Here is a 10,639-nt window from a genome sequence, read left to right as displayed (position 1 = left end):
CGTCCTACTTCTTACTCTTCTACTCTCTACGTCTCTCTCCCTTCCCCTTCCCTTCCTTCTCTCTCCCTCCCTCCTCTCTCTCTCTCTCTCTCTCTCGTCTCTCTGTGCGTGTGTGTGTGTGTGTGTGCGTGCGTGCGTGCGTGCGTGCGTGCGTGCGTGCGTGCGTGCGTGCGTGCGTGTGTTTGTGTGTGTTTGTGTGTGTGAGTTGCGCGTGTGCGTGCGCGTGTGCGTGTGCGGGTAGCTGTATGCATGTGCGCGGGTGCGCGTGGCTGTGTGCGTGTTCGCGTGGCTGTGTTATGCAGCATGTTCGGGGAAGCTGCGATCTCTATATAAACCTAGCTGCGTGTTTTCCCGAGAGTATACGCAATACCGGCACTATACATGCAGAAGCCAACTCGGCTATAGCTCGATGCTTGCCCGCTATACCGATCACGATATTGATTGAGCAGCAGCATTTCACCGCGGATCGTGAGCGCACGCGCAGGAGCGGGTTCAGGAATGCTGGAAGGGTGGGTGGGGTCGGTTATAGACGGAGCGGAGAGGGGGTATTTCAGAGAAAGATTGTTGCACTTCTTTAATCGGTTTCAACGGAGTCAAATTTGTTAATGCCGGAAAATTGTTCTGCGGTCACAAGAGAAAGGGGGTTCTGACCTGCTGGAGCCCGCTACCCTAATCCGCCCCGAATACGAGATGGCTATTTGAAAAGGGGGCGAGAGGGTGGTGGTGGTGGTCTTTTCATTACAGTTACAATAAGGAATTATCTTTTGGAGCTGACCAAATGAACAACATACCCATTTTCAAGTTTAGTTTATATTTGCTATATATGATAACAGTTGATATTTAAATAAACAAAATTAATTAACAGGATTTTGAAATCGATATATTATATATATGGAGCATTTTAGCTAGTGTTTCATATACTATTCTGTACATGTTATATAATTTTTTTTACAATACTTTCCATCTTGACATCTTGCAGTTCTGGGAAGTAATATCAGATGAACATGGCATTGACCCAACAGGAAATTACATTGGGGACTCTGACCTTCAGCTTGAAAGGATAAATGTATACTATAATGAAGCACAAGGTATAGATTTATACATTGTATAACTTTACATGATACAACTGAGAAATGAAAAACAGTATTATCTCGCAGGTTGCCACCCGGTTAGTGACCAGTCACTAACAATTTCCAAACTTTGCATAAATATATTATAGGCATCCTTCACTGTATTCACTGTCATATGGACTTTTTTGTTTTAATTAACTAGGAAGAGCTGCTCTGAATTTAGAAATTTCACAATGAACAGAGTGGATATTATTGTATACAGAAAAGCTCAATTTGTAATGGTGTTTGTCATTAAGATATAGAATAAATCTTTTATATATTGGATGCACACTGATTATTGTTAATACCCCGTTTCCGAACCCTAGTGAAAAAACAGCTGTGTTATGTGTTATACTTAATCCTTCTGCCTGTGGTAGGAGGCAAGTATGTGCCTAGAGCGATCCTTGTTGACCTGGAACCAGGAACCATGGACTCTGTGCGTTCTGGACCCTTCGGATCTCTTTTCCGGCCAGACAACTTTGTATTTGGTAAGTCTTCTGTAATTGTTCGCACTTTTTTATTCTCGTCAAGTTTGACTTCAAATTGTGATGTTCTTATTCATAGTAACTGGAAATGGCGGCAAAGGATGATGTCCTTTATCCTATGCTTTATTTACTAACGCAAGGTCAAAGTGGAGCGGGAAACAACTGGGCCAAAGGTCACTACACTGAAGGTGCAGAGTTAGTCGATGCTGTGCTGGATGTGATCCGGAAGGAGGCAGAGGGCTGTGACTGTCTGCAAGGGTTCCAGATGACGCACTCTCTCGGTGGAGGAACGGGCTCCGGCATGGGAACTCTCCTTATCTCCAAGATCAGAGAGGAGTATCCCGACAGAATCATGAACACATTCTCTGTTGTCCCCTCACCAAAGGTAAGCGACTAGGTAAAAGTAAAGTAAAGGTAAAAGTAGGTGGTGTTGCTACATCACTATTCCGTCCTATAATCTATGATAATATATCTATATCTAATATGTCAATGAATGAAATGGTGATGTTTCAGCAGGAGCAGACGATTGTATTCTCTCTACAGTTCACACTCACAACGACCAGCATTTGCAAATATGCAACAAATCACGAACGAAATAACACAACCCATTCTGCTAATATCATTAACTATGAATTAAATAATTAATTTGTTTTCAATTCATAAACAAAACTCATGCAAACGATAAAGTTTGAGGAATCCAATCTCCCCATTCTAGGTATCCGACACGGTTGTGGAGCCGTACAATGCTACCCTGTCCGTACACCAGCTCGTCGAAAACACGGACGAGACGTTCTGCATCGACAATGAAGCGCTCTACGATATCTGCTTCCGCACGCTCAAGCTGACGACGCCCACCTACGGCGACCTCAACCACCTCGTCTCCGTCACCATGTCCGGCGTCACCACCTGCCTGCGATTCCCGGGACAGCTGAACGCCGACCTTCGCAAACTCGCCGTCAACATGGTGCCCTTCCCCCGCCTGCACTTCTTCATGCCCGGGTTCGCGCCACTGACCAGCCGAGGCAGCCAGCAGTACAGAGCGCTGTCCGTTCCCGAGCTCACCCAGCAGATGTTCGACGCGAAGAACATGATGGCCGCCTGCGATCCGCGCCACGGCCGCTACCTGACGGTCGCGGCGATCTTCCGCGGACGCATGTCGATGAAGGAGGTCGACGAGCAGATGCTGAACGTGCAGAACAAGAACAGCAGCTACTTCGTTGAGTGGATCCCGAACAACGTGAAGACCGCCGTCTGCGATATTCCGCCGCGCGGACTCAAGATGGCCGCCACCTTCATCGGCAACTCCACCGCCATCCAGGAGCTATTCAAGCGCATCTCTGAGCAGTTCACCGGTACGTCGAGCGAAATGTGAATTTAGTATATATTAGAATTTTAGTATTAGAATATAGTAAATGAATTTAGTATGTATTAGAATTTTAGTATTAGAATATAGTAAATGAATTTAGTATGTATTAGAATTTTAGTATTAGAATAAATGAAATAAATGAATTTGTCTTCGCGGAAATGTTTAAAGTGTGAACACGTCGATATCTCGTTTTAGCGATTACCATCCGTCAGGGTATCTAGCTAGTTTTTGTTTGTTGATTAGCGTTGTAGCAGTAAACTGTATTTTGTGTTGACCACAGCAGCGAGTTTGTTCTCTCTGTGATCAGCGTTTACCGTTTTCTCATTGTGTTTTTTGTCTCGTTTTGCACAGCCATGTTCCGCCGCAAGGCTTTCCTCCACTGGTACACCGGCGAGGGCATGGATGAGATGGAGTTCACCGAGGCAGAGTCTAACATGAACGACCTCGTGTCTGAATATCAGCAGTATCAGGACGCGTCGGCCGAGGATGAAGAAGGAGAGTTTGAAGAAGACGAGGATAGAGTGTCGGAACCGGAGGCAGAATAGTAGGAATGCTGTTGTGCTAAACATACTTCATAGCTGCAGCTCCCTTGCAAAAACTCCCTATTTTAATATTGCACGAAGAAACTAGTTGGTTCATTATTATATAAGGGATAAGAGTTGTAGCCTTCTACTGCCGATAGTGTGTGGGGAAACAGCAGACTATACTGTATGTAAATCGATACCAGGGATAAATTAATGTTTACTTAAAGCACTTGTGCATTGCTGAAATGTTTTACGATACCGTTGTATTGATGAGATAGTCATGGCTTTAAGATGGTCGTGTCTTCTTTCTACAGTTTTGTGTCTGTAGCTCACGCCTCAAGAAATGTATGTAGACAAAACTGCACTCTCTAGTAGCAGCATTATGGTGCCTAAATGCTACTTAAGCAATGACAGTGTTCTTGTATTCTGTCAGAGATTATTATTAATGTTTCGTTTTTGTGAAATTTCTGTGATATCACATTAGAAACCCATCTTTGTTTTATGCTCCTATCATGGGTTTAGTAAAAAAACAAGAAAAACCGCATAAGCAAAGCTGTAATGCCAATTGTATAATTTATATATAATGCCAGGGTTGTCACTGATAAACAAAATTCTCTTTTTGTCATTCAAGTAAAAATATAATTGATTGGAAAATAAAAAGACAGACTACAAGTTAATGATTTGAGACTTTCTGTGATATACATGGCTTACGGTGTGTCATTTGTACACAAGATCCGAACAGTCTAGAATGAACCTTAAAAATACACATGCACGCACGCACGTACACATGCACGCACGCACGCACGCAGGCACGAATACACGCACGCACGCACGCCCGCATACACGCACGCATTATTAAACTTTCTATATTCGGTAAATATATCGGTAAAACGATTATCTTAGTATTGATTTCTTTACGCAGTTATACATGCAATTATGTATAGATCGATACACACTCGTTTGCATTTTAAATTTAAAACAGAATCCACTTTTGCGGCTTCCCTGAATTTGCGAACAAAAACTCGCCGCATAACATATCCCGTCCGTTAATAGTTAGTTATCGTACATCAGAGTCAGGGAGCCGGTCAGTGTTAATTCTCACTACTCTACAGTTACGACCTCAGCTAGGGCTACTGCAACAGTCGTCAATCGATGACTGTAAACGTAAACAGAGCTGCCGATTATCATGAGTTTTAGCCGCCGCTGCTACTACTGCTCATAGGGTCTATGTCCCCCATGGTACTGCCGGAACGTACCCTGGGTACGGTCCGCTATACCGGAACGTTACCTGGTAACCAGTGGCGCCCGCAGATAGAAGCACTGGAAGCACAGTGCTTCCAGTAAATTTTGGGTTAAGCAATTTTGTTCCTACATTTTGTTCCAAAATCTCTCTCGCAAGACTCACCAGATTGCATCTCCAGACGTCTACCATTCAAACATTTTCAGGGAGGGGCATGCACCCAGACCCCCTAGCATGCAGCGGGCCTACGACGCTTGCTTTTTATTATCACTGAGGATTTTATCCTTCTGTGCTTCTACTTTCTTAAGACCTGTGGGCGCCAGTGCTGGTAACTATCTGATATGGTTAGGGTTAGGGTTAGGGAGTAGGCGTAGGCGACTCCCTAGACTCGTTAGTGGAGTAGGCGAGGTACGGTCCGACATATTAGATAGTACCAGGGTACGTTCCGGTATACCGGACTGTACCCAAGGTACGTTCCGGCAGTACCCCGGGGGACATAGACCCTCTCAGCGCTACTACTACATACACACGGCCGCTGTACCACTTTCACGTCGTGCCAGTGTGCAAACAGCAATATATGCATACACGTTTACGATTTCCTGTAATCATACGCAGCCAGTGCACATCATTCACGTCTAAGGTCTAAGTCTGCTCCATTGATAAAACACAAAACGACATTCATCTCCGAAAAACTGTCAATTCAGCAAAACAAAAAGAGAGAGAGAGAGAGAGAGAGAGAGAGAGAGAGGGAGCGCGGGTGGCACACGCACATGTCAATACCGCTATAGCGGGACTACATACCGCCGGGACTACATACCGCTACAGCGGGGAGCGGGGAGGACGCACGCACGCACGCACGCACGCACGCAGCTCGGCTGCTGCTGTGTGTGGAATCTCTAGCGGTCTCAACGAGGGGCAATCTCCACAGCACGACACCGACGGCGGCATGAATGAACGCGGCGGACAACGCTCCCGCGCATTAGAGACGCGCTAACAGCCATTTTGTAAGCCGTTAATTCGCGTTAACGATACGGTACGGCACAACGCTGCCGCGGCTACCGCGTACAGACAGACAGACAGACAGACAGACAGACAGACAGACCGCGCGTGCGCACACGAATATCATCGCCACTAGCTGATCATTACACCTGGGAGTGTTACCTGCGTTTGAGCCACCGCCCGAAACCAACAGGTAGAAATTTATCTGCTGTTCGACGGCACACTGTGTGAACAGGTGCTCGTGGCATTCGGCAAAAACAATTGATCGAGTTGTCTCTCGCTTCCCGCATGTTAACGGGAACAAAGCTGCGCGGTGTTTAATTCCATTTTTTATTGTTGTTTTTTTCTTTCCGATTTTCCTTATTTTTGTGGCACTGTGCAGCAGCAGACACTAGCACGTTCTCCGAGTCCTAATTGCTGTAACGATATCCGCTGTAGAAGTGGTGTGAATGAACTAATTATGGTTTTAAGTAAAATGACATAGGTAGGAATACCGTCGCATCTAAACTACGACTTTTAAAGCACTAGTAACGCAACAGACTGATAATCAGCCTTACCGTTTCCTGTAGAGTAATAGCCCTAGTAAGTTCCTGTTAGTTCATCTACCTATGATCGCTGTCTACTAGTACTGAACTGAACATTTAGTACAGCAGCAGTAGCAGTAGTAGAAGTAACAATGGCAGCAGTAGTAGCAACAGCAGCAGCAGCAGCAGAAGCAGCAGCAGTAGTAGCAACAGCAGTAGCAGTAGCAGCAGCAGCAGTCGCAGCAGCAGTAGCAGCAGCGGCGGCAGCAGCAGCAGTCGCAGCAGCAGCAGCAGTAGCAGCAGCATCAGTAGCAGCAGCAGCAGCATCAGTAGCAGCGGCGGCAGCATCAGCAGTAGTAGCAGCAGCGGCGGCAGCAGCAGCAGTCGCAGCAGCAGTAGCAGCAGCAGCAGCGAGCAGCAGCCAGCAGCAGCAGGCAGCAGCAGCAGGCAGCAGCCAGCAGTAGCAGCGTGGTAGGTAGAACTAGAAGGCAGCAGCCGCAGCAGCAGCAGCAGCAGCAACATCACTAGCAGCAGCAGTAGCAGAAGTAGTAGCAGCAATCAAACAAAAAGTTACTGTCACGCTTGTATAGTGTAAACCAAAACTATTGTTCGAACGTGTGTAGTAACACTGTTAAATGTACGTGTGTGCGTCAACGGGCATGCTGCTTAATACGTCATCGTAAAGTCATTAATCAATGGTAAAAACTGGGTTAATTTAAAAAAAATCAAAATATTTTATTATCTATAATGATAACAATGACAACCTTTCCAACACGTCAAAAAATACACCATTGATGTTTTCGCATTCACACATTATTATAGTTCTACACTGAAAAAACACGTTTTCATGCGATTCTTCATACCGTCCCCTCGCATTTAAATTTTTATATAGAAATCCATTCCAAGTGTTCCCATTACAGGAGATTTGATGCTTCATATATCATATATTATTTTTTTTGTCGTATGCCCACTGGGCAGGTATGAAGAGATTCACAGTTTTCACTGGCAGGTGCCAACGCGTGCAGGCTCTCTCATATATTATATTATAATATTCATGCTTACATAAAGCTTGCTCCCAGTAATAACGATCATTAATAATAATAATCATAATAACCTATCATATACCAGAGTATATATATATATATATAATATATATATACATATAAACACATGTAAACAAGAAAGGTAACCACTGTGAAAAAGGGGCATGCACCTTTAACGGCACCACTTCAAGCATAGAAACAACATAGATAGATAGGCCATATAGATATATAGATATGGATGATATCAAGCCTTCTTTATACGCTCTTGATGATATATAGATAGTCTATCTATATTATTCCTATGCTATCAAATATCATATAACTCACTGTAACTAGACAGAGGGCACTCACGGAGAGTGCATACCTCCGCCAGCATGTAACATGTATGTGCTACGAGCTGGCTCGCCGCTCGTCTGCTGGCTGCTGCTGACTGACTCGCGCCTGCTGCTGGACTCGCCGCTCGCTGTGGCGGCTGCTGACTTGCCGCTCGCTGGTGGTTGCTGCTGACTCACTTGCCTGCTGCTGACTCGCCGCTCGCTGACTCGACGCGGCTATCGATCGCGCGCGCGCGGACTGGACACACACACACACACACACACACACACACACACACACACAACACGAGACCGATTACATTACCTCCGCTCCACTCCGTGGCAGAGGTAATTATACCTGTAACCCCCTCACACACGGATCTTCCACGGGAAGCCAACTGCGTATGTGGTAAGCAGTCAGAACTATGATTTCTCCGTGAGAAACTCTGTCACCATTTGATTGAACTACGTCGTGTGCGTACTTGAAATGTAGATTGTGCTTACCGTCCGGTAGGAGGACGAGTCTGCAACAACGCACAAAATAAAAGAACAATATAGTAACCAAAAATACGCTTCAAGCCTTCAACCTTCTTGTTACCAGTACAAAGATGGAACTTCAAAAAAGATATTGAGAATCGCGCGGCGGCCATTTTTAAATTTTCCATTGTTACAGCAGTTACGGAAAAAAATTCATCTTGCCACTATATCGAAAATCATTTAGTATACCCTTAACTTCATTCACTGCCAATTTTTGTGCTTTTCCCCACAAAACCTCCAATTCGTCTAAATATTGACACATATCTGCCCCACTACAGTGTTATATTTATAGCAGAGAGCTAACCATATTCCATATTTGCATGATGACCTTTCCCCCTGACATGATCCTTATTAGGTGAAGGCAGGACTTGTGTGGATCGTCGCTACCATCTTCAGCTGCTTACTTTATGCAACAGAGCTGTGCGTATATGGTTGTGTGTGTGTGTGTGTGTGTGTGTGTGTGTGCGTGCGGTGCGTGTGCGTGCGGGTGTGTGTGCGTGTGCGTGTGCGTGTGTGTGTGTGTGTGTGTGTGTTTTGTTTGTGTGTATGTGGCGCGTGTGCGTGTGCGTGTGCGCGTGCGCGTGGTGTGTGTGTGCGTGCGCTGCGTGTGCGTGTGTGTGTGTTTGCGGTGTGTGGTGTGTGTGGCGTGTGCGCGTGCGTGTGTGTGTGTGCTGTGCGGGCGCGTGCGCGTGTGTGTTGTGTGTGTGCGCGCGTACTGGCAACCAAGCAACATATCAGCAACAGTACATAATAGAGATTCTTATTATGTACTCTTGATATCATCACAGGCAATCCCTTGGATCGCCAGGAGCCTCGATTTGTACGTTATGTTTGTAACCTCGATCAATTAGCGACAGCTGCGGCCAAATTCATCAACGTGCGCACACAACACACACACATACTACACACACACACACGCACCACACACATACATACACACACACATACATACACACACACACACACGCACACACACCCACGCACGCACGCACACACACACGCACACACACACACATACACACACACCCACATACATACACACACACACACACACGCACGCACGCACACACATGCAACACACACACACACACATACATACACACACACACACACACACACACACACACACAAACACACACCACACAACACACACACGCACGCACGACACACACGCACGCACGCACGCACGCACGCACGCGCACGCACGCCGCACGCACACACACACACACACACACACACACCACACACACCGGGTAGTACAACATGGTACACAGCCACGGGTGATATTGAACGGCCCTCGCTACCTAGGAGACGAAACAGATGACAACACAAGCGCGCCTTGCCACCACAAATGCGTCAGTTACACACTACGCCTCCCACGCCACGTTTCTTCCATAGTGCCATACGTAAGGGCTGACGTTTCAGTACACGCACGCATGCGATGGCTATATATTGATCCAGTGGCCAGACAGTATCAGCCGAGGCGACTCTGTGTTTAAGGAATTAAGCTACTACACCCCGGTTTATATATTTAGTATTGACATTATTCAGAACCCGTAACGTGTGCAGTACACAAAGCATTAGATCGCAATTTCACGTTGGGTGATGCAGAAACAGTTGGAAAGACAAACATTCCGAGATGACATAATCATTTCAGCACGCATTCAGTAGTCAGTCTGGCAGAAGTGTAGTTCAGACTGTAAAATCAATACTTGAAATTTCTGAGAAATTTAGAATCTTTCGAATATTGAAACCTTTAGAATTTTTTTTAGTATTTTATAATTTTTTTTATCACTGCAGTGCACACTATATACAACAAGAAAGGGTGACCAGTGTATGTACAATGGATCGGCTGGCAGGTTTGAACCGATAAAAGGTGAGAAAAACCCAGCGATAAAGGGTCTATACATGGATACAGGGAATTGCAATACAAAGCACATGAAAGCGGATGAATAAAATGTGCCGAGGTCTACGCACCGCACATATAAATGCACTCAAGAGCTAGGAGTGGCTGGGGGTGTACTCGCGTAAACATTGGAGTGTTGCGAGCAGCTAAATGAGGGAGAGAATGAGGTAGTAAGGGAGCGAGGCGGAGAAAGGGGCATAGAGAGAGAGGGGCAGAGAGAAAGAAAGAGAGGGAGGGGCAGAGAGATGGGGGAGGAGGGGGAGAGACGATGAGAGAGAGAGAGAGAGAGAAGGGAGAGAAAGAGAAAGAGGAGACGAGAAGAGAGAGGAGAGAGAGAGAGAGAGAGAGACGCGAGGAGAGAGAGAGAGAGAGGAGGAGAGAGAGAGGAGAGAGAGAGAGAGAGAGAGAGAGGAGAGAGAGAGAGAGAGAGAGAGAACTACAGATATGAACTTTGACCTATTATAAGGCAAAAGAGACTTGTTAAATGTTAAATGTATTACCATGGAGTGATCACCCAAAGCTGTGGGCATGTACCGAGATACAAAATAGATAAAGAGCACTTGGACAAAGAAAAAATCGCTACGAACGAAAC

The 10,639-nt window shown here is 45.8% G+C and overlaps 2 protein-coding genes across 4 annotated transcripts in view; one reads left to right on the top strand and one right to left on the bottom strand.

The window, feature by feature from the left end:
• LOC106808168 (tubulin beta chain-like) overlaps positions 1-4,164 on the top strand; it is a 6,414-nt gene extending 2,250 nt beyond the window's left edge. The window contains exons 2-6 of the mRNA XM_014810759.1: positions 980-1,088; positions 1,487-1,597; positions 1,735-1,979; positions 2,310-2,946; positions 3,312-4,164. Of these exons, the coding sequence (XP_014666245.1) occupies positions 980-1,088; positions 1,487-1,597; positions 1,735-1,979; positions 2,310-2,946; positions 3,312-3,505 (1,296 nt within the window). The 3' untranslated portion in view covers positions 3,506-4,164. The remainder of the gene's footprint in view (positions 1-979; positions 1,089-1,486; positions 1,598-1,734; positions 1,980-2,309; positions 2,947-3,311) is intronic.
• A 3,916-nt stretch (positions 4,165-8,080) lies between these two features.
• Positions 8,081-10,639, bottom strand: part of LOC106808166 (valacyclovir hydrolase-like) — a gene marked incomplete at its 3' end in the record, with an annotated part of 16,419 nt that continues 13,860 nt past the window's right edge. For all 3 annotated transcript variants that reach the window (XM_014810754.1, XM_014810756.1, XM_014810757.1), the window contains 1 exon segment: positions 8,081-8,128. In XM_014810754.1, coding sequence (XP_014666240.1) covers positions 8,081-8,128 — 48 coding nt within the window.

Source organism: Priapulus caudatus, unplaced genomic scaffold (genome assembly GCF_000485595.1).
Source record: "Priapulus caudatus unplaced genomic scaffold, Priapulus_caudatus-5.0.1 Scaffold257, whole genome shotgun sequence".
Classification (NCBI taxonomy): domain Eukaryota; kingdom Metazoa; phylum Priapulida; class Priapulimorpha; order Priapulimorphida; family Priapulidae; genus Priapulus; species Priapulus caudatus.
The sequence above is the reverse complement of the archived record's forward strand: the minus strand, read 5'-3'. Positions and strand labels throughout refer to the sequence as shown.